The sequence below is a fragment of the Neurospora tetraspora genome (assembly GCF_033439725.1).
Source record: "Neurospora tetraspora strain CBS 560.94 chromosome Unknown B0H65scaffold_3, whole genome shotgun sequence".
Taxonomy (NCBI): Eukaryota; Fungi; Ascomycota; class Sordariomycetes; order Sordariales; family Sordariaceae; genus Neurospora; species Neurospora tetraspora.
The window spans coordinates 3,864,194-3,886,959 of NW_026944385.1; the positions used below are offsets into that span (position 1 = coordinate 3,864,194).

The 22,766-nt window shown below is 45.9% G+C and overlaps 5 protein-coding genes across 5 annotated transcripts; 1 reads left to right on the forward strand and 4 right to left on the reverse strand.

The window, feature by feature from the left end:
* Positions 1 to 5,068: 5,068 nt before the first annotated feature.
* B0H65DRAFT_171104 (uncharacterized protein) lies at positions 5,069 to 7,138 on the reverse strand. Its single transcript, XM_062821379.1, has 2 exons — positions 6,311 to 7,138; positions 5,069 to 6,219 (listed from the first exon to the last, which is right to left on the reverse strand). Exons 1-2 carry the CDS (start codon positions 6,942 to 6,944, stop codon positions 5,126 to 5,128), a joined length of 1,728 nt encoding a protein of 575 aa, XP_062683368.1. The 5' UTR covers positions 6,945 to 7,138; the 3' UTR covers positions 5,069 to 5,125.
* A 1,732-nt stretch (positions 7,139 to 8,870) lies between these two features.
* Positions 8,871 to 10,339, reverse strand: B0H65DRAFT_171093 (uncharacterized protein). Its single transcript, XM_062821378.1, has 3 exons — positions 10,022 to 10,339; positions 9,659 to 9,960; positions 8,871 to 9,607 (listed from the first exon to the last, which is right to left on the reverse strand). The coding sequence occupies exons 1-3, from the start codon at positions 10,255 to 10,257 to the stop codon at positions 8,952 to 8,954; spliced, it is 1,194 nt and encodes a 397-aa protein (XP_062683369.1). The 5' UTR covers positions 10,258 to 10,339; the 3' UTR covers positions 8,871 to 8,951.
* A 189-nt stretch (positions 10,340 to 10,528) lies between these two features.
* B0H65DRAFT_492158 (DNA replication/checkpoint protein) lies at positions 10,529 to 12,821 on the forward strand. The gene is made up of 2 exons (XM_062827746.1): positions 10,529 to 10,810; positions 10,865 to 12,821. The coding sequence occupies exons 1-2, from the start codon at positions 10,669 to 10,671 to the stop codon at positions 12,592 to 12,594; spliced, it is 1,872 nt and encodes a 623-aa protein (XP_062683370.1). The 5' UTR covers positions 10,529 to 10,668; the 3' UTR covers positions 12,595 to 12,821.
* A 341-nt stretch (positions 12,822 to 13,162) lies between these two features.
* Positions 13,163 to 15,731, reverse strand: B0H65DRAFT_508216 (uncharacterized protein; the record flags this gene model as incomplete). The annotated part of the gene is given in 10 exon segments (XM_062828207.1): positions 13,163 to 13,276; positions 13,286 to 13,330; positions 13,349 to 13,369; positions 13,409 to 13,425; positions 13,441 to 13,636; positions 13,652 to 13,669; positions 13,694 to 14,024; positions 14,257 to 14,846; positions 14,865 to 15,141; positions 15,367 to 15,731. Coding segments are annotated over 10 exon segments (1,974 nt in total).
* Positions 15,732 to 17,873: 2,142 nt separating this feature from the next.
* B0H65DRAFT_171167 (DNA methyltransferase Dim-2) lies at positions 17,874 to 22,682 on the reverse strand. Its single transcript, XM_062821380.1, has 2 exons — positions 19,732 to 22,682; positions 17,874 to 19,664 (listed from the first exon to the last, which is right to left on the reverse strand). Exons 1-2 carry the CDS (start codon positions 22,411 to 22,413, stop codon positions 18,006 to 18,008), a joined length of 4,341 nt encoding a protein of 1,446 aa, XP_062683372.1. The 5' UTR covers positions 22,414 to 22,682; the 3' UTR covers positions 17,874 to 18,005.
* Positions 22,683 to 22,766: the final 84 nt, after the last annotated feature.

The window sequence follows — 22,766 nt, forward strand, 5'->3', positions numbered from 1 at the left end:
GAAGTCGGTCCCGTCGAAGAAGGTTAGGTTAGGTATTAGGTTAAAAATTTTAATTATATTAATTCGTTTAGACCGGACCTAATCCGCCTAGCCGCTCCGATCGATATCCGAATTAGAATTACTTATAATTATATTATTTCTCCGCGTAGAAACCTTATTATTTAACTATAATTATTAATGTACTTATATAGTAAGATAAGGTATTAATTAACGATTTCTAATAAATTATTTTTATAGGGGAATTTAAAGGGAAGGCGCGAATTATAAGAAGGAAGAAGAAGGATAAGAAAGAACGACCGGGGGAAGGTTTTATACTTTATATATATAAGCCCTATTTAATTTATAATCGTAAATCTACTTATATAGTAAGATAGGGTATTAATTAGCGATTTCTAATAAATTATTTCTTTATAGGCAATTTAAAGGGTAGGCGCGAATTGTAAGAAGGAAGAAGAAAAAGAATAGGAAGGAATAACTGGGGGGGGGGGGCTTTTTATACCTTACGTATATAAATTTATTTCGAAAGTAAATACTTTAGGATATTAATTAAATTGGATTTCCCTATAGAGAAAGAATATATTATAATTAATAATTTACGTAGGGCGTTTTAGGGATTTAATAAAGGCTTTTTATTTTCCTTATATTTATCTATCTTTTACATTTATTAATTATTATAATATTATGAATAATAAGTATTCGTTAATTATAATTATTATAATATCCCCGGTTATATAAGGGCGGGATTAACCGTATATAGGGAGGGTTTTATATAGGCTAGCTTAGATTTGCCTTATAGAAAAATGATATATTTATATTAGAAATTTATATAAGGTATTTAAAGAATTTATTAAATATATTCATATTCTTTTTATATTTATTCATTATTTATATTTATTAATTATTATAAATATTTTTCTATATCTCCAATTATATAAGGGCGGGATTAGCTGCGTATAAGGAAGGTTCTACGGTGGTAACCTTATAAACGTATAATTAGTATTATTTATTATTGCTTTAAGTTCTTATATAAACCTATAATTTTATATAGTATATTATTTAACCAAAGTAAATTATTTGTAGGGGGGTATACAAATCGCATTAATAATTGAGATAAATACTTTCTACTTTTAAAATTTACCCCCCTTTATTAATTTAAATAATTTTATTTATATTTGGGCGGCTTTTTTTTATACTTTAGTATTTATAGTTTTTACGTTAGCCGTTTCTTTATATATATTAATAATTTCTTTTTATACTTTAGTATTTATAGTTTCCATTTTTATTTGCTTCGTACAGGTATTTTCGAATTCGAAGGCGCGCACTAATTCTCTATCTCTTTCCTCGGCCTATACTTCTCTTACCCTTTAGGCCGATATTTATAACTACGGGGTAAACGTTTAGAATAATTAACGTCTAATATATACATTAAAATTCTAAGGGCGTTTTACGAATTTGTCCAAAATATATTTAAAATTAATTTTAAAGTAATAATATTAGAAAATATAGCCTTTCTAAGAGGTTAATAATTACTAAAGGCATAGGATAATAATATAACCGGAGAATTATTAAATATTAATTTTATTATATTTTATAAAGTAGAAATAGAAGGAAGAATTAAAGGACGAGGAGGGGTTATTAAATTAAAGAAAATTAGTACCTTCTTAATTACCTTTTCCGTTATAAACGTACTATCCCTCTTCCGTTTATTTATATTAAATTAACTATTAATATATCGGATATATTATTAATTTATTATTAATTTACTATTTACCCTCGTTATATTATAATTTCATTAATTTATTAATAAATTGGTTTGATACCCAAATTTAATATTATATTTTGTCCAAGGTTATTCGTATACTACAAAATAGCGATTAAATCTTATATTTCTACTAATAAATTAATTATAATATATTAGTAATGAATTTTAAATATATTGGTAATGAACTTTTATTAATAATTTACGCGTAAATATAAGGAAGTAGCAATATAAACCGATCGTTCTAATAGTAGGATTACTAATATAATATTTTGACCGTATTAATATTTAATCGAAGTATATCTTATATTTCTTAGTTTATATTAGAATAAACGTGGTTGTATTTAGCGCGAATAGTTAGGATACTTTTATTCTAAACCTAATTCCGAACTTCTTCCCGCGATTTACTTATAGAATAATTAATTAGGGCTCTATTTAGGATCTATCCTAAATAGATCCAAAAATAATTATAAATAATTTTCAATTTACGTTTTAAATAGTAGTAAAATTACGTATATTTACTAAGGGTTAAATATATAAATAACCCTTCTATTTATTAGTAAAATTAAAGATTATTCTTTACGTACCTTTTAATACTACGTTTAAAATAAAAATGATAGAAATATATTATATAGCGAACGAAATATATAGCCTTATAGGAGTAGGGATCCATTTCAAAAATATATACCGAAAAGCCTATATCGATTAATTAAGGAATTAATAAAAATATATTATAAAAGGATTTTAGAATAAAATAACATACCTATAACTATCTTAAAATCTTAATTTATAATAATACTATAAAGACCTTCTCCAAATAATTCCCGCTATTTAATTATATATCTACAATTAACTTGAAAGATTTTAAATATTATTTTAAAAGTAAGGGTATATATCTTCGGCAAATCGGTATTAGTAAGGATTCAGATAAGAGGGATAAATATCAGAATTAGAAATCTATCGGAAATAAATTCGGGATAAATTAATAATTTATATCGTTTTAATTATTCTAAGTAGAAGCCTTAAATAACCTCTTTATTCTCTATACCAGAAAAATACTTATAATTTATATCCAATTCGAAGGATCTAACAAAACCTTTATAAAAGAATTTTACCTATTCTTTAAAGAAATAAATAATTATAAAATTAATCCTATCGTTAAAGACCTTTTAAATATACTATTAAAAAATCAATAATTTATTCCTAATAAATCCCGGATATATAAATTTATACAAGTATTTAAATTTTAGTATTTTAATCAATATTCTTATATTATAATTTCAAGGTTCGAAGTTCCTAAAGGCTAAATAAAAGCGTAATACTTTTTAGTTACTAATTGAACTTTATTAATATTATTAAAATTCGTATAGATTTAGTTAATAATATTGGTACTATATTCGTTAAGGAATTGAATAAAGTAGGGGTTACGGATTAAAATTACTAAATTGTAAATTAATTTTTAATTTATCCCTAATTTATTAACAATATATTCCGGATTTATTTACTCTAAATTATATTAAAATTTCTTACCTTCTCTAATACCCGTATTAAATTAATAATAATCTATTTAAGGGTTTTATTAAGAGAGGGGGGGGGGGGGGGGTAGGTAGGTATATTGATTATAGGAAATTATAATAATATATAGGATAGTTTGAATATCGATTAAAATATAAAAGTTAATAGTAATATTATAATTTCGAATTTTAATAATATTATAACCTTAAATATAATCGGTTTCTAATTTATCGATAATGAACTTTTAATAAATCCTAAATATATTAAACAAAGATCTATTTAGTACAACGCATCCTTTTTATTAATATAGTATTCGTTTTAGCATATATTTTAATATATAATAATTTGGGTATAAAGTCCCTTAAATACCCTTTAATAATTAATTTAACATATAACTAATATTAATTAAGATTATTAGGAAGGTTAGTAAAAAAAGTGTATTTTCTCTCCCGGCTTTAAATTCTAATACTTTAACCAATAGCAATTATAACCGGTAATTATTTAAATAAAAATAAGTTTTAAATTTAACGCTAATTATTAAGGATATATTTTAAATAGAAATATACTTTATTTATATATTAAACGAATTTATATAATGATTTTGATTCTTTATAACCCTATATCTCCTAACGCGTCTTAGTCGCTTATATTTAACTAATTATTAAAATAGTATTAATAGAAAATAATTATTTTTAATTAGGTTAAAGCAATATAAAAGATAATTTAGGGATAAATTAAGGATGAATCCGTACTTAATAACTCGCTTAATTAAAGAGACTTTATTTTATCAGAAGCGGATTTTAAATAAAAGGTTTATAACCTCTTTATCAATTATAGTAGTAGATCCTTATTAGTACGCCTACTAAATTCGCGGGTTTAAATATTTATAACATTTAATATTAATATATTTATAAATAGTATAATAGTATAGCATTATTTAGGTAATTAGACGAAGTATCCTTAATAAATATTTTCTTTACTATATAATATTAGATTTATAATATTATAAATTAATTAGGGATTAATCTTACATATATTGCTAACTTATTTCGGACTACTCTACTTTATATACTTCGTCCTACGGGGCCTTAATTTAGGCTTCGGTTAAATCCTTAATATTTACGACGTAGGCTACGCTAAGAATAGAAAATTTAGAGTATTTTAAAATAATTATAATATAATATATCGTTTAAACGAAATTAGAATATTAATTAATACTATCGAATAAAATAAATATTAGGTTTATAATTTCAACTTTTATATAAATAATATTATTATATTATCGATTAATAAGAAATATATTTAGGATATATTAATAATATATTAACTATACTTATTAGGAAGTTGATAAATATTAAAATATTAGGAGGGGTTATATCTTTTAAATCCTCCAACTTATTAAATTCGGCCGCTATACTAGCTACTTATTGTAATTCGAATATAATTAACATTTATTAAATACTTTATTATTCTATTTAACTAAGCCGAGCCTAGTAATAATAATTAAGGTATCGGCGGTAGTAATAGTATTAATACTTATTTTAATTTGAGTAGGATAAATTAGGGATAAATTAGGGATGAATTAAGGATGAATTAAGGATAAATTAGGGATGAATTACGGAGGTATTCGGATTAAGATCGTTCGGACTTGAGGTATTCGTACTCGTACGCAAATTTCGTTTATTAAGGATCAAAAATGCGAATAAGGTTATTTCTCTACGGGGAAACTTTGGACGAGCGAGTGAGGTTGTTTCTCTACGGAGGAACTTTAGGCGAGCGAGTGAAGTTATTTCTCTACGGGGGAACTTTGGGAACGTATATTGTATATACGACTTATTAAAGGGGTAAGGGTCAGCTAAGAGATTTTTCATAGTGTGGGGTCGGTCTTGGCGTATCTACTTGGGTCAGGAAGCTTTGGGTATGGGGTCGGGTCATATGAGTACTTCCTTCTCCTGCTGGTAGTATCTCGACCTTCATATACTTCTGTGTTTCTTCCTCAAGCCGGAATTTTATATTCGTTTCATCCTTCTTCTTCTTTTCTTCCTTGTGTGCTCTGAATTCCTCCGCCATAAACTTCTCCAGCTCCGGCATCATGGCCGGCAAGCAAAATGGTGTTTGCCCTACTTCTTCCGTCCATGATGTTGTTGTCGCTGGTGAGACTGGTGGTAGCTCTTCGGCGTCTCTGTTTCTCTTCTGTTCCTCCAACTGTTGGTTCTGTTCTTGATGGTGCTGTTGTTGTTGTTGTTGTTGCCATTCTCGCTCCCGCTCCTCCTTATCCCTCCTCACCTCCTTCTCCTTCTCACTCACACCGACGACATACCCCTTCTTCTCCTTCTTTTCATCAAGCATAACCTTCTTTGAGTCCGCCTTCTCATTCAACATGATCACCTCCTTCACATCCGCCTCAGCAAACAAATCATCCATCTTCTCCTTAATCTCCCCACCATCCCCGTCCATCTCGCACCTGACCTGCCCGTCGATCTCGTAGTGGCCCGTATCGTCGCCCATCTCATGTCGGCGGTACCAACCTCCATCCAGCTCGTGTACGGCGTTCGGATCGCCGCTCTTCACAAAATCCGAACCGGGAGCGTACGCCTCGGTCATGGTCGACTCTGTCCTCGCTCCCTTTCGTTGTCGTTGCTCTTGTTCTCGCTGTCGCTTCCTGATTCGACGCCGTCGGACAAGGAAAAAACCTGCTCCGCCGGCTAAGAGGGTGAAGGCTCCGACTATGCCTATGGCGATGCCGATTACTGCTCCTGTGGAGATTGCTTTGTCTTTCTTGCCTGCTGCTGCTGGTTGCTGAGCGTTTCCTCCTGGGTTGGAGGAAGAAGAAGAAGAAGAAAAAGTGGCTGGGGTGCTGATGGATGAAGATCCTGCTGCTTGGCCGTTGTTGTCGGTTGGTGTGGTGGTGGTTGATTCCAGGGGGACGTAAGCCGGGTTGGTGGCTATATAGTTTCCTCGTTAGCTACCCTCTTTTCCCACTTTTTCACTTTCAACTTATCACACGAGAAGGCTTATCGACGCGGCGGGACTTACAAGGCGCAGCATCCTTATTACAATCAATCAACATCTCACACACATTCCCATCCCCATTCAAATCATACGCAAACCCCGTCTTCGCTCTCTGCCAACAACTAAACTCGCCATACCCATTATTGCCCTTGCCCACGTAATCGTCCTCAGCGACGTGGTACCCAATCACCGCCTTAAAGGTCACACCCGTGTCCGCCCACGTCGCCGACGTCGTGTCGTTGTACCACCCCGCCGTCGTGTTGAATGCCGTGTCCACGGTCCCCACGCCCCCCGTCGGTAACCCGCTGACTTGGGCGCTGTAGTAGGCCATTTGCGATGAGCGGATCCCGCTGGCCGAGATGCAGTCGCAGAGGATGACGTGTTCTGTGGTGCTTCGCTTTTTTGGTGGTGCTGCTTGGTGGTTGATGATGAGAGGCAGGTTCAGACTCCGAGTACCGCCGGCCGGGAAGACGCCCCCGTCGCCGTTGCCGTCGCCACCGCGGCGGACGGCATTGATGCTAGCCGAGGCGACACATGTCGAGTAGAAGAGCGCTACCAGGGAGAGGTACCAGGCAATTCGGAAGATAACGGTGGTAACGGAGACGGAGACGGAGGCGGAGGCGGAGAAAGGCGCGGCAACGGTTCGGGCGGGAATCATGTTTCCTTTTGATTCTTTCGACTTTTTCCTTTTCAACCGGACGAGCCACCGACTTGCCTGCGTGCACGCACACCCCTAGAAGAGCGAAAGCGCCGAAGCGTCGCAGTCGCAGTCCAAATCGTAATCGCACCCGAGCACAAGTTGTGTATGAGCCGCTCGTGAAGCCAGACCGAGCGACTTCCAATAGCTACACGAGAATCGGCGAAATGATAATGAATAGTCTGCCAAGTAAAATATGACGGAGGATCCCTAGCACTTGGTGAGTGTATTGAATGGACGTTCGATTTTCCTGATTGACCGCAATGGGGGAGGTGAGGTGAGGTGGAGCACCTCAATCTCAGAAGGTCTCAAGTTTCTCTCCCAGGAGCCGTAACGGGCGCATATTTTTTTAGTTTATGGCGCTATTCCCAAATCCGGGAAGGGGAGCCGTTGACTTCCCCGGTGTTGTTGTCGTCGTAGCCGTTGTCGTTTTTGCATCACCAGTTTCCCAAAAAGTGAAGGTTAAAAGGACCCTGGACCTCGGGACGGGAAGCAGATCATTGCTTGCTTTTCGCTTTTTTGGTGTTGTGGATGAATGAAGGAAGGGCGTTACGGTCCCATATTGAGGGAGGCTTTTGACAAGCGAGGTCTGGCTGGCTCTATTGGAGCACCAAATGAAAATTGCCGTCGGCGTTCCAGCCGAAAGACACAAGATGGTCTGGGATGGATGGACGGGATGGATGGATGGATGGAAGTGGCCGTATGGGGACAAGATAGCGAGATGCATAAAATACATAGATTTGTCTTGGGTTGAAGGCTGGGAATTGTAAAAGTGGTGTGCTTCACTAACGAGTGCCGCAGTATTTCTCTTACAAATTTGTTAGTGTTCAATTGGCCAGACCATGGCCCAGAAACGAGACATCACTCTGCAATGCAACAGTGTGCTGACGGCCATCTTGACAATTCCCCAATCATCGTAACGGGTCTACAGATTCTGGGCTCGGCAATAATTGTCCGATGACTTGCCTTAGTCTCTGTTCCGGTCCGTTACACTCAACCTTCCGGAGGCTGCGGCTCTGGTTGGTGAAAACATGGGGAGACTGGCATGATGGGGGTTCGGGGAGTCCTGATGCCTTCCACTTCGGGAGGAGCTGATGTATTAAACGACGCAGACTGGACATGAGGTGCATCAAGACGGTGTGACCGGCTGTGAAGGTACACTCGAGCCGAAAACACACCGGGTGATACTTGGAGATTTTGTGTCTTGGGCGTGAAAAGGCGGGATGCCCAGGTCGCCATGGCCGAACTATTCTCACTTCTCGGGGAGATGTCACAGTCTCCATCACTTCTCACCAGTCGATATCTCGAACGCCCAGGCAGCACCACGAGAAGATTCCGGTAGGTGGCCGCATGCTCTAAACATTATGACCTTATTAACCCAACCCTTATGAAATTCTCAGTCAGGTTCGAGGTCAGTCATTGTTATCTCTGATTGAAAAGCTTCGGCATTGCGGCAAACTTAAGACTGCTGGCCCACCGGAATGCCGTTTCACACCATTCTCATATATCACCATGCATGTAACGCCGCCACATGTTGGTCGCTTACTCACAACCATGGCCTTCGGGATCTTTCTGACCGCGGTCTTTCGATAACAAAAGTCCAGCCCTATGGGATAAATATGATCGATGCTGTGGAGAGGCGTAGTACGTGGAATGACTTGAAGCATATCCAAACCGTCGGTATATCCGAGAGCCTTGATTGAACACGGGCGCCTGGGATCGCTTTGCAACGGTTGCTTTAAAGCCTCCCATTACGGCACATGTGGTTCCAGGTAACCTCAGACCCAAGTGGCCGGTACTCGGCATCTCCTCAATCGGCACTCAGGCTCTGGAACGCGGCCGTAGATGCTCGCATCCGTTATCCGTATCGACGGCTTATCTCTGCTACCATAAGCTTCACTCTTCATCTTTTCGCGTCGAAGGGAGAGGCACGGCCCGATATTTCACTTCATAGCTTGACACTGGAGGTCAGCCTGGCCCTTGGCGGTCACTTTCTGAGTGTCCATCCCGTCTGGGACTCCTGTCAAAGTCTCTGCGCCTCCATATCCTATCATGGCCGGTTTGCCGATGGTGAATATCGCGTTCTGGCCATCTTGGGGTCTGACTCCTCCTCTCGGATCCAGATGCATGCCGCCTAGTGTCATCTTCCCCTTCACCCTCCACGTCTAAAGACTCTTGCGCCTTCCGTTTTCTGCTGGTTTCCCCTGTGCTTGAAATTTCAGGGTATTTAACTTCCTTATCCCACGCTACGAGCGAATGCGCCGGACTTCTCAGCCAGCTCCTCAGTTCATGCAGAAACAAGCGTGCATGGTCCCGTCCTAGGAAATCAGCCAGCATATCTTCTGCCTGGCCGGCGCTGCCCTGTATGTCGACCGTTTTGAGTATGGCAATAATGTACTCGAGGAGGAATTCGGCATTGTTTCGACGGCGGGTCAGTTCGCGTTCGGAGGCGCTGCTTGTACTGCCACTGAGGCCAGCAGCTGGCTCGGGGTCGGAGAGAAAGGCAAAAACTTGTAGCTCGCGTCGTATCCAGAGACGAGCACGAGTTATTAGGTGTGGTGTAGTGGCGAACTGTTCAGGCGTTGGGGTTGGTTTGTAACCAGAAATGCGGTTTGAGCCGACGTCTACAAACATTAGTCTCTGACCAAGCATCATTGTTCGATGAAACAACGTACGTAAGGAATATAGCTGGTGCCTGTATATGTGTCTGCGGCGTTCTATAGCTTCGCCTGGGGTGGGCGTGCTATGAGTATTCGCGTCGCGATCTCGTCGTCGGCGCTGGTCGTTACGTCGCTGCCGAAGGAGGTTTGATAGTGCCGGGTTGCCCGACTGGTTCCCATTTCCTCTGTTCTCATCCTTATCGCGTGGCCTCGGGGCGTTAGGTACTCGGTAGAAGCTCTCGTTCGAGGTCGAGTCGACGTATCGGACCTTGTAGATGGCTGCCTTGCATAGTGGGCAGTTTGGATGTTCTTGAAGCCTATGTATGTCCCTTTGTTAGCCCAGCGAAGCATATTGCAACTCGAGATTGAAAGACATACCAGCTCACAAGACATACAAAGTCAAAATGGGAATGCCCGCATGGCATAGCAGTGCAAGGTTCTGATATGGAATCAAGGCAGATGACACAGCAGTCGTCTGCCTCGGCTACCTCGTCGTTCCCGCCGTCGCCATCTTTCTCGTTGGCGGCACTCGCCCGTCGCGTTGCTGTGATCTCCTGGAGGGTTGTTTGCAGAACTTGGGCCTGAATGTCGAGAGCCTCGTCGGTTGCTTCCATATGGGCTCCAAGAGTGGATGGTTTTATCGTGGACTACGTTGTTGGACAAAAGCTGTCAGTGCCGTCAGATGTTTTGGTGCAGTAAGTGCTGATGTAATACAGTGCAGCTGCCACACGCTCGACATTTTAGCGCATCTTGGGCGCGGAAGCCCCTGCCGTCAGTGGGTTCTGATGAACGGATGCCCCACTGTATGTGGTGCTTGGGTGGGGTGTAACGTACGGTAACGTAAGAGCGAAACATCAACTAAGGGAAAGATCGCGTCCTCCCATTCACTGAGACGCGCCTTGTCTGTATCTTTAATTGATTTCCGCTTTCAGTTGTTCTCGACTTTTCAACTTTGGAGAAGACAGAGCGTTTTCTATCAAGCGCCTCGAATTGCTCTTTTCTTCAAAATCAAGAGTAGCGCCATAATGGACGAACAGCTAAAATCCGAATATGAGAGCCAAAGTCTACAGTTGCGCGCAGAACTGAAGCAATTCGAGGGAGAATGGGCACAGAACCACGACGGCAAGAAGCCGTCCCGTGAAGCCATCAAACAGAATCCGGATATTGGTATGCCATCCAGACTGATCTTCTTTGACTTTTCTAACAGATGATCCCAAACAGCCCAGAAATACAAGCAGTACAACAAACTCCGCGACATACTCTCCGGAAAGATCCCTCCTCCCAAAAGCGACAACCAAGACCCGAGCCAACGCAAGCGCAAGCAAGCAGAGACATTCCTCCCATCCGCCTCGACTCCCTCCAAACGAAACAAATCTGCCGCTACTCCCAAATCACAACACTATATTGCCGTCGATGAAGCCATCACCCCAGAGGTAGCACGGAAACTCTTCAGCCCTGCCGTCCCATCCTCGATTGGCCCTACGCCCCAAAAAGATGGCCGTGTTCTCGGTCTCTTCGACCTTATATCCCATACCTCCTCCAAGTCAACAGATGACTCCAAACCAAGAGCGCCCGGATTTACGGCTACGCCAAGTAAACGCCGCCATGCCCTAGACCTCGAGAACGATAAGGATGATGATGAGAAGGACGACAAGGAATTCATAACCCCCAGCATCCCGCGACATCGTAATCTCGACAGAACCCCGTCCTCTGGGCGCAATCGCAACCTCCTCGATAGCTTCCTCGGAGTCCGTGCCACCAACACATCCACACCACTAAACAAAAACAATGGGAACTCACCCTCGAAAAGCTACCTCAACAAGACACCGTCCGGGGAGCGGTCTGTGTCTAAGCTACAGTTCGCCACACCCGCTTTCTTACGTCGTATATCTGCGCCGTTACCACCTGTGGACGAAAACGGCGAGTGGCTGGACATCGAGCCCTTGAAGCTACCACGAAAACCGTTCAGCATAGCAAAAGGCAGGGGGCTGAGCCGCGTGGTAGCCAGCCTACGGAAGATGGAGGAAGAAAAGCTGGACGAGGAGCTGGATATGTTGAGGGAAATGGAAGCAATGGAACAAGGCGAAATGGGTCCTCCTCCGCCAAAGAAGACGGTTGCGCCCCCAAGGGAAGACACAGATAATCAGAAAGCACGTCCTGCGGGGACAGAAGGAGGAGCAGCAGAAGAAGAGGCAAACGATTTCGAAGAGGACGAGGCAGCTCTGATCGAGGTCGAAGCTAGCTTCCTTGAATCACCATCATCGAAGAGGAAGAAGGAGAGGCAGCGACCGGTCCTACTAAGCGGTTTCGACGATGAGAATGTCTACGACAGCCAAGATGACGGCGACTTGAGTAAGGAGGGACTAGATCGCAATGGACAGCCGTTAAGGGTGTTCAAGAAGAAGGGACAGAAGAGGACGACCAGGAAGGTCAACATGCGACCGACAAGGACGAAACGACCTAGTGCACCGGTTGCCGAGGAAGAGGATGACGACAGTGAGGAAGAAGAAGAAGAAGAAGAAGATGGCGACGACGTGATACCGGAGACACAATTCGATGCGACCAAGAATAATGCGGCTGGAGATGATAGTCACAATCTGGATCCGTTGTTGTCTAGAGGATCAGGGTCGGAGTTTGATGATGATGATGATGGGTCAGAAGGTGAAGGTGAAGGTGAAGATGAGGAAGCAGAGGCGAGCACGACAAAGACTGCAAAGGCTGCAAAGAAGAAGGTGCCAGCAAAGCCCAAGGAAAAGAAAAAGAAGGATGTGACTACGAAGAAGACGAAGAACAAGAAGAACGGAGGGAAAGAGGATGGTGATGAAGAACCGGTCAAGAAGCCGCGTATGGTCAAGGCTACGGCAAATGCGAACTTCAAGAGGTTGAAGCTGAAGAATAACGGGGCAAAGGGTGGGCCGGCTCATAACAGCCGGTTTAGGAGGAGGAGGTAGTGCTGTGAGATGTTAAGCATAACGAACGGTATCGGGAGGGAGGTAATGAAGAGATGAACTGTGATATTGCGTCTTATCTTTTTTTTTGGCGCCATTCAACGTGAAGGACATGGAGCTATTATTGATAGTAGAACAGGACGACTTGTCGTTATCCATTTCTTATACGAGCGGCAAGTATACTTAGGTGGGAATGTATCACGTATCAATTCACAGCAGTCGGTAGGTGCAATTATTCGATAAAGTCAGGATGCCTTTCTGATATATGCTAGCCAGCCGGCTGATAAAATGTAGAACAACAAAATTTCAAATATGCTATAAAAAGACTATTTCCTCCCCAGTCCCAATGGTATCAAACCTTTCCTCTGTCTGGCCTCCCAGAATCCCGTCGCTAATCATAGGTATTTACAAAAAGAAAATTTCTTTCTTCAAACACAAACAAACTATAAATGAGATTAATAATTCCGTGGGCCGGCCCTTTTGCAGCCCCACCAAATGTTCTTGACAGTTCTTCAGCAAAGCTCCTCCCCCTTGCCCTTTTTTTTTCCCCCCATTTTGTCCCTTTACGCAGCTACGCAGCGGTAGCAACCGCCGGCCCAGCCACCGTCACGGTCTGCGTCTCCGTAACGGTGGCAGTCTCATTATGAATCAACGTATCCGTCACTCTGACCGTCTCTCTTTTAGTCTCGGTAACCGTCTCCTTAACCGTAGTCGTAGTCGTCTCCTTAACCGCCTCCCCCTTAATGGTAGCAGTGACCGTTTGGAACATCTGCTGTGTCTGTGTAGCCGTAGCTGTAGCCGTTTCAGTAACAGTAACCGACACCGAGACCGTGACTGCACTCTCCGAACCAGCAGCTGCTAACTTGACATGGTTCTCATTCCCATTTAACCCGTTGCCGGAGGAGTATTGAGGGGGTTTGAAGAGGCGGTCGACTGTCGCCCAGTATTGTGCTTCTGATGCTTGTTTGCTGTCGACAGCAGCAGAAGCGGCAGCAGGGGCAGAAGTGACCTCAGCAGCAGCAACAGCAGGAGGACCAGGAACGAGCTTGACATTGTTGACATTGGCAATCTCCGTAGGCTGAGCAAAACGTTCATAAGATACCAAGTCCGTCACGGTGCCGGTGACGGGGATGATTACGAGGGGATCGTCGTCGCTGGTGGTGCTAGAAGCGGCGCTGCTTTCGGCGCTGCTTGTGATGATCGGAGCGCTGGTTGTGGTAACGCTGCTGGTGGTAACTGGAGCAGGAGCTGAAGATGGGACTGAGACTGAGACTGAAGAGCCTGAAAAGGTAGAAATCCTTTGGTTAGGAACGTTGTGAAATGAGAGTGTTGTTGAGGGTAGTATGGTGGACAAGGGTTTTGAGGTGGTTAAGGTGATCGTGGAGGTTGTAGGAAGGGGAGGAGGGTTGCTGGTGGTGATGGAAGGGGAAATGCTAATAGGGGGAAATGCTAATAGTGGTAGAGAGGAGAAGGGTGGTCTCCACGGTCACAATGGTGGTAGAAGGGGGTAGCTTACTGCTGCTGATGGTCGGAGCGACGCTGGTGGTCGACGAAAGGATGCTGCTCGAGACGACTAGAGGCATGCTTATGACGGAGCTGAGGCTCAAGGTAGGCTCGATGTTGCTGGCGGAAGACAAAGAGGAAGAAGAGGATGCCGAAGAAGACACAGGCAGCGAGCTAGGATCCACGGTGAAGGTAATCGGGTAAGTGCTCCCGCCGTCCGTAACAATAGCAGTCACCGTGATGAATGTCTTGCTATCAGTAGTAGTTGTAGGAGGCAAGCTCGCCGAGGAGGATGAGGAGACCGAAGCGGAAGAAGAAACGGGAGGCTGAACTGCGATGACACTCGATGAAGAAGCAGTCATAGAGCTTGTCGTAGGCGGCACTGAGGCAATGACCGACGAGGCTGCAGCTGAAGTAGTGACAGCAACCGCGCTCGATGATGAAGCTACTCCAGGAGGAGGACCAACAACAGTAACAGTCACCGTCACCGGACCGACGCTCTGAGTGACCTTGGTGGTATCCGTAACGGTCACATCCAGGCCAGAACTGCTGCTACCAACCGCTCCCCCAGATCCAGAGGATCCAGAGGGGGGAGGCACCGTCATGGTCACCGTGCCGAAACTCTGTGTAACCTTCACCGTACTTGTAATAACCACCTCCGAGCCAGCACCAGCACTGCTGCTACCAACCGCTCCTACTCCTCCTCCAATGGGAGCCGCAATAGGCGCCAAAACCTTTGCCGCCTCATCCGGCTCGTAGCAATCAATTACCACGCCTTGGACGGTGGTCATGGGCATGACGAAGCACTTCTTGCCACTGCCGCACTGAGCAACGTTGAACTTGCCCTGGGCGTTGCAGTAGGCACGGCCACCCCCCACGCAAGCGGCCTGGCCGGAGATGCAGGTGGTGTCCTTGGTGAGGCTGGAGAACTGCTCGTTGTAGCGGCGGGCGTCGGCGAGGTTCTTGGCGTAGATCTCGGGGGAGACGGTGGTCGTGGCGGAGGGAAGGGCGCCGGTGACGGCGGTGGGGAGGTTGTTGAGGATGTTGCTGATGACGGCGGATCCGGTTTTTTGTTGTTGTTGTTGTTGTTGTTGTTGTTGTTGTTGTTGTTGTTGTTGTTGTTGTTGTTGTTGTTGTTGTTGTTGTTGTTGTTGTTGTTGTTGTTGTTGTTGTTGTTGTTGTTGTTGTTGTTGTTGTTGTTGTTGTTGTTGTTGTTGTTGTTGTTGTTGCTGGGTGTTCGAAGAAGAAGATGTTGCTGGCAAAGCCGCTGACGATGAGGCAACCGCAGAACTCGATGACGCTGCTGCGGATCCAGACGCCGTCACAAACACTCCCCCGGGCACGACCGCACCACTGCTGCTAGCCACCCCAGCGCCCGTCGACGTCGAAGACTTCCCAAAGTAGTCACTCGGGAAGTCCGTCGTGACCCCAATGAACCCTGGTATCGTGTAAGACACCACAATCGTTGTTGATCCATCACCGCCCTCTCCTATTGTTGAATGATCATCCCCATCGTGTCTCTTCTGCAACGACGCCTGACTCTGTACTGGACGACTCCTGAGAGGACCAGCCTCAGCAGTAGTTGCCAAGAGACCGGCGACGAGAGCACCCAACTTTATTGTTGTGGTAGGTCGCATTGCTCGTGGTTGTTGTTGTTGTGATGCCCGAGTTGGGTATGCGGAAATAGGTGTAACCTATGGTCTGAGACCAGGAGAAACCACGAAAAGGAAAAAAGGAAAAAAAAAAGAAAAAGTATCCAAGATCCTGACTATTCCGTTGAGTAAATTGTTGTATAAGGTATCTTAGCCAAGAAGAAGGAAAGGAAAGGAAGGAAATCCAGGTGGTAGGCAAGTATGAGAATCGAGAATTCGGGTTGATCGACCGACCAGTCGGGTATGACCAAGGATCCTCGTTTCGGTTGTTCCTGAAGGCGTTGCGGGTGAGGGAGAGATGATCTCGTGGAAGCGGTAACTTGAAGAAAGAAGATCGACTGCTTTCTTTGTGTTACTCTTCAGAGGATATAATTTGAGATGTGTGTAGAAAGCCGTTAAAATCCCAAACAAGAGGTACAGATAAAGGAAGTAAACGCTTGTATAGAAGAAGAGAACGCTGGTGATCGATGAGTAATGACAAGTCAAGGAAAGACAGAAAAGATGACGATGAAGCAGAATAGTAAACCAAAGAGAAGATGGGGAGGGGAAGAAGGAAGAGGAGGACGAGGAGAGAGAAATCCAGACCAGAGAAGATATCGTGAGACGGTAAGCCCAACTCGTTCGTTGGGTAGCGTAGTCAGGACTAGCTACTAGCTAGCTAGCTCCAGAAAACCACATGGTCCTCCGTCGATGCAAGGTGCGATGACAGGTAATGTCGCGTCACGAAACCCGACGCACCATTCCTCTTTCGAGAAAGCCGCCGCCCTATGAGATTCTCTTCAAGCTTTGAGTCCACTTGTCTCTTTGGATGGATCGGGTTGCCCCGAGAAATAGCCAAGGGTGTATGGTAACAGACGCTGCGCAGCATCGTGAAATCACTGGATGGCCGGCGGCCAACTTTCGAGGCCAGCCAAGCATCGTGAGTAAATGAGAAAAAGAGGGCGGAAGCCGGCATGCCATGGACATGGGGAAAGTGTAGTGCAGTGTACCTAGTACCGCATGCCTGGAAGAAAATGCCTAGACTCCTCGATGAGTCGTCGTCTTCGGTCCCAGTATGTAAATGTCCACTCGGCATATCGATCCAGGGCGCAAGTTCGACGTGGGGAGATACTGGGCAGTCATGCCCGCCCTGCTAACAAAGACACCCTCGTTCGCTCGCTTCGGTCAGTCAGTCAGGTCTCAGCGCATATGGTGTTGTATCGAGTTGACAAAGAACGCTTGGCCATGAAGCGCCCGCCGAAAGGGAACCAACTGAACCAACCGAGGGATCAGCGAGCGACTGGTGGTGGTTAGCCGTCGTCCGTTTAACCTCCAGTCACTTCCCCCAGTGACGTCCCCTTGTCTCCCCCCCTTTGTTTCCCAAAACAAGCAACCTTTCTCGGTTCACGAACCTCATTGGTTGGCCAACTTGGAAACGCCAAAACGGGTCACAGCCGCCCGCGATTCAGGGCCAATCATTCTCGGCTGACGGGGGTGTTCCTGAGGCTCTTTTTCTGTGGACTGAATGAACCCCTGCATTGGTTTTGTTCTTGGTGGTGGGCGGATGCGGATGTAACGTCAGTAGGTACTCAGCACCTTGCTTTGCTTTGCTTTGCTTTGCTTGCCGCGAGCTTGCTTGCCGCTCACCTCGCACAACGAACGGACACCCGCTCTTGCAGCGCGCTTGTTGAGGAAGATTTGAAGGATTTTGGAAATCACATTTCCAGGTGATGATTTCCGTCGGCGCATATGCTAGGCCATGGCTATATACAACAGTGGCCCAGTCCAGCAGCCGGCCTCGAATGAGATGAACAGCGATGCGTAGATCGCCTTTTCTCTCCTAAACTTTTTCTTTGAAAGTGAGCTACGATGATGATGATGATTTCTATCCAACAAGCCATGCTTATTTCTGGCATGTGGTCCGTTCCACAACACTCCCAACACTTGCCATCTAGCAGCGCCTGTATCAATCGCATCTTCCAGAACACCCTTCCATGTAACATCAATGCCCACCATGCAAATAATTTCTGGACGAATAAACACTCCCGCGAGCAACGACTCGGACTTTTACCTCTACCTACTCAGATAATGCTGTGACAGTATGCAAATCAAATTGAACTTTTTAGAACTCCAATCCACATGCTACTTTCAAGACACCCATACTCAATCCATGTTCCCCTGTCCGCACTCGTCGATGCGTCCTCCAAACAACAAACCACGGAACAACAATCAAACCACCCACGACTCCCACGATCCCGGGTATGACGCTACCTCGTCGCACTACAACTTGACAATCGTCATGCCGTTGACCGTGATCGTTTCTGGTTCTGCGTATTCTGCTTCCTCCTCTTCCTCGTCCTCCTTATTTTCTTCATCGTGATGACCGCCGCCGTGGTAATCACCATCGAAACCCTCCGGGTCGTAGTTTTCAGGGTAGGACTCGGCATCTGATACGGGCTCCTCTGGCGCGGCTTCGTAGGTCGTGGCCTTGTTGTTGCTGTTGCTGTTGCTGGTTACTGGCGCGGTAGTCGGGTTCCTGGATGCTTGTCGGGATGCCTGCCTAGATGACTGCCTGGTTGAACTCCTCCTAGATGCCCTTTTCACTTCATCCACCTTCTGCACCTTACTAGGTCGCATTCCCTCCTCAACGAGAGGTGACCTTCTCTTCCTCGTCACCACAGTCATCTCGATATCGTTGTCATCATCTGACCCTGCTGCACCCGATGAGACAGAAATCACCGTCGCCGGCGTAGTACTCCTCGATCTCTCGCTCTTCGAGTCGTCGAGGTCAACAGCAGTAGGAACAGGCGACCTCGACGGCCTCGTAGAGTCAGTCGTACCAATCCTCGCCTCTTCCATAACCGGTACCGTGATACCAACAGCAGCAGCAGCGGTAGCAGTAGCGGTAGCAGTACCAGCGCTTTCATCATACAGCGTCCCCAACCATGCCTCCCGGAACTTCAGCCCAATAGCCAACGCCATATGCCTAGAAACACTATTCCCCACCAGCTTCCACTGGTCTGCCGTCCGTCCCACCAGGACTTCCTCATCCAGGTACCCTTGCGCCCGACGCATCTCCTGGACCGTATACGGCCGGTCTTCATCCCAATGCAATCCTGGTCCCATGCGCGCATCGCTGGGATTGCAGGAAGTAGTAACAGTAGGGAACAACGTCTTGGGATTAAGCCTCCGCCAACCCACCGAAGCATCGCTCGTGCGGGTCGTGCCTTCGCTGGGGAACAGGTCCCTGTCTCCCTTGCTCATGACGCCGTTTCCTTTGTTCCACGCCTTGATGAAGCTCATGCCGTACGGGTGGGTAGGGATGCAGGCGTACTGGGCGCGGCAGTAGGGCGTGATTCCGGCCGCAGGACGATGGTCGGGGAAAGGGGTGCATGCCTCCGGCTTGGCGTCCCCGACCTTGGGAAGGTCGGCGGTGCTTTCGCCGGCGCTGACGAATTTGAAGGCTGTGGGGACGAAGATTCTTTGGACGTACGATTCGCCGTTGCAGAGAAACCCAATGTTCCGGTTTTTGTCGCGGTAGTGGGAGTGAGACGGTAGAGGTGGGTCTGGAAGAGGAAGACCGGGCGCAGCAAAGTACAAGAACACGCGTTCACGACTTTGAGGGGCGCCGTGTGCCCAGGCGTCTCCGAGGATAAGCTGGGCTTGGTAGCCCATACCGACGAGGGCACAAAACAGTTGTGAAAGGACGTCCTGCTTCCGATTCACAAACGTTTGCACGATGCCCGAGACGTTCTCTAGGACACCGTACTTTGGTCGATAGAAGTCGACGAAGGACGCGAACGAGGCCACCAGGGATTGGTTCTTGACTTGGTTGAGAACTTTCTTGTCCTGAGTGAGAAGCGAGAACCCGGGGCACGGGCTACCGGCGGCAATGAAGTCGACTTCACCAGGCCGCGGCACATTGTCGGAAATTTTACCCTATAATAGATGTTAGTTAAAATTGTCTATATTAGCCAAACTCTTTCAGAACGAGAAGGGAACATACCTCCAGGGCAAGACGGAGAAGGTCGTCCACAGAGCCAAGAAAAGGGCGAGTCTTGTCCGGATCCGGGGTATTGGCCATGTAGGTATGGATGGCCTTATCCCAAATATCGTTGGCCCAGCACATCTCAACAACACCACCCTCTTCTATGCCTCGTCCAAAGTTACCACCGCCGCAGTATAGATCCAGACCCTTCAACTTGGGCTTGCCAGGGTTCCCAAAGGGGTTGAATCCTTGGCGTAAAGTGCTTGGGAATGTCTTGAGAGGAACGCATTTCCCATCATCTTGCCTATGCGTAATGAAAAATATGTTCCCCGTTCCTCCTCTATCGTAGGGACTTGGGATTCGCTCGTCCGGGCGAAAGAATCTCACAAGACACTTGCCTACGATTCTCTCGGTCCGAACCTCGACCAAATCTTCGGTATAGACCAGCTCGTTGGGTGGAGCATCCTGACGATCAACCTTTCGTCGGCGCAACAGCTTTCTTAGTCGCACGAACGGTGTATCTTTCTCTCCTTGCGTAAAGAAGTCCACGACTTCATATGGTTCCGAGAACTTGTCAGAAGGAGACAAAGTCGCAAGGACAGTATCGCCAGGCTTATAAGGGGGTGTCGGCGGTTTTGGCGGCTGGTTATGATAACAAGTCAAGTGTGCCTCCTGTAGTGTTACCCACCGACGTTGTTCACTCTCGTACAACTGTCTGACAAAAAACTCGTCCTTGCCACTTTCTGGACTACCGAACCAGTCCACCGGATGAACGGCAAGCACCTCATTTCCCTTGACACGGGCATAATGCCCTTCCTGACACGTGCAATGGTTGGAAAGGAAGAGTTCGTTGCGCCACTTGTACTTCATGGCACAGCACGGTGTGTCTTCTGGTCGGTAAAACCAAATGACATCGAAACTCTTTGGGCCAAGGCCACGGCCACTTTTTGTCTTGGCAGTATGGACTTTCTGAACGAGACCAAACCACCTGTGGTCGTCCGTGTCGGCGGGTTTCCATTTGGTGTCTGTGTTGGAGCTATCATCTCGGGGGGTTGAGATGACATCTCCGATCTTGATTTGGTCGACAAGGTCCTGAGCCAAGTATTTGATATAGGCCGGGTGGAGTTGTTCGGTTTTTGGTTTTGGTTTTGGTTGCGCTTTAGGCTTGACGTTCTCCTTCGTTGAAGGCGGTAAATTGTTTTCTGGCGGAAGAACGTCCGAGGATACGATGGATACGACATCCGAGTCGATAGGCATTACCTCTGACACTTGCTGCACTGGCAAGGGCTGAAGTGGTGTCGGCAGACTCTCTGTCGCGTTTTCATCCTTGGTATCGCCCTTGGTGTCATCCTTGGTTTCTTTCTTGACACGCTTTGCGAGCTTTACCTCCTTCTCTTTCTCCGCGTCCTCCCCTGCCAACCGTAACACCTTTCCAAGAATCATGTGACCAAAGCACTCCTTTATATACGGAGTGACGATGGTAGCCGCAACAGTTCGATCGCCTTCGGTGACAACCGGCCCTGGAGGAACCTCTTGTCTGAAATACTGACCGGGCTTAACGGCTATAAGTTCCCGGAAGAGTCGGTCCCCCGCTGCTCTCTTAGCGCCTGCCACGCCATTGATTTCCTTCCAAATGTAACCTATATTGGCGGCGACAGAAGTCCGGAAATCGTCGCTGGGGTGTTGCGCCCGCCACTTCTGGAATGCCTTTGACTTCCCGTGGGCCTTGGAAGCCCACTGGATGAAGTCGCTCTTGAAGCAGCCCAGCGTAACCTCGCGCTTCCTTTCCACCATGCGGGTGCAATAGTCAACGACATGCTTTCCGAGGTCGGCAATCCAAAGAAACGGTTGGTAAAACCTCTGGTATTCCAGCGCGGGCTTCTTGAGTAGGTAGTAGATTTCTTTCTTGGCGTTGTGCTTGGATCGAACCCAGATCTGGCCCTTGACGGTGTGCAGAGACGCACCGTAGTTGCCAACAGGCAGCTCAAGCACTTGCATGCCGGTGACGTAGTGCTTGGTGTTGCCGAATTTCAGCACTCCGTCAAAGTAATACTTGTCGTGCAGTACCTTGGTCGCTATAAGCTGAATTGGCCGCATTTCTTGAGGGTGGTAAGCATAGTTTACGTAGAAGTTGAAGTCGTGTAGCTCGAATTCGATATAATCCTCTTTGGTCTTGCCAGCTGCTTTCGCAGCTCTCAAGAGATCTTCAACAGCTACGCGCTCAGTAGTCGGCTGCGGGGAGAACGGTATGGGATTATCGTTTTCATCGAGTCTTTGGAATGTCGACCTTGGGTTTATCAGAGTCGATACTGCTAAGTCAACAGTAATGTGCTTACTGCGCTGGACCACGAAGTCGTCATCTAGGCCCTCGTCTGAAAATCCATCAGGGAGATCCGCCTCGTCTTCGGACTCAGGCGCAGGTTCAACGCTATTCAGACCGGATTCGGCTTGGAGTTGCTGCTGGAGCTCTAGCTCGAGTTGAAGTTGAGGGTCGTCAAGACTTGGTGTGATGGTCGTCGCCGCTATGGGCTCGGGGCACTCCTCCTCGGCTGCTGGGAGTGGTTGAACGTAGTCGCCCTCATTGACCAAACCCTGGCTGAGAACGGACGCGAACATGTCCAAATAGTCTTCTTGAGAGCCCATGGCGTCGGCGGGCACGTCGATAAACATGCCCCCGTGGCTGCGATCTGGCGAATCCATGGCTTGGCTGATGACGATCTGGCGCTTAGTTCTACTTTATGAGTAGGCGTACTCCGAAGCCGGTCAAGGGTGGACCTATAACAAGAATGAAGGCGGCCGGCTGGAGAGAAGGTATTCAGGTATGTCTTGGCTAAAACATTTGGTAACTTGTTGCGATATTGAATTTTTCGAATTATTTCATGTTCAAGAGAGGTGAGTTGGTGATGATAAGGTGAGAAAATCGTAATAAATTCTAGCAATCCCCGTTTATTGATGAAAGGCCAGAAATGGTGTATGAGCAAAGCCGGATTGTAAAAGAATACAAAATAAAGTAACAAAAAAAGAAATCTTTTTGAAAAGATTTTATTCGTATC

What these genes read in the sequence shown, in the direction of transcription:
- B0H65DRAFT_171093 (XM_062821378.1), bottom strand. Translation starts at nt 10,257, where the DNA reads ATGGAAGCAACCGACGAGGCTCTCGACATTCAGGCCCAAGTTCTGCAA. An exon ending in TTTGTATGTCTTGTGAGCTG is followed by an intron (nt 9,961 to 10,021) that starts GTATGTCTTTCA and finishes GGACATACATAG; the next exon opens with GCTTCAAGAACATCCAAACT. An exon ending in GCACCAGCTATATTCCTTAC is followed by an intron (nt 9,608 to 9,658) that starts GTACGTTGTTTC and finishes TAATGTTTGTAG; the next exon opens with ACGTCGGCTCAAACCGCATT.
- B0H65DRAFT_171167 (XM_062821380.1), bottom strand. Translation starts at nt 22,413, where the DNA reads ATGGATTCGCCAGATCGCAGCCACGGGGGCATGTTTATCGACGTGCCC. An exon ending in TTCTCCGTCTTGCCCTGGAG is followed by an intron (nt 19,665 to 19,731) that starts GTATGTTCCCTT and finishes CATCTATTATAG; the next exon opens with GGTAAAATTTCCGACAATGT.
- B0H65DRAFT_492158 (XM_062827746.1), top strand. Translation starts at nt 10,669, where the DNA reads ATGGACGAACAGCTAAAATCCGAATATGAGAGCCAAAGTCTACAGTTG. An exon ending in CAAACAGAATCCGGATATTG is followed by an intron (nt 10,811 to 10,864) that starts GTATGCCATCCA and finishes GATCCCAAACAG; the next exon opens with CCCAGAAATACAAGCAGTAC.
- B0H65DRAFT_171104 (XM_062821379.1), bottom strand. Translation starts at nt 6,944, where the DNA reads ATGATTCCCGCCCGAACCGTTGCCGCGCCTTTCTCCGCCTCCGCCTCC. An exon ending in TAATAAGGATGCTGCGCCTT is followed by an intron (nt 6,220 to 6,310) that starts GTAAGTCCCGCC and finishes GAAACTATATAG; the next exon opens with CCACCAACCCGGCTTACGTC.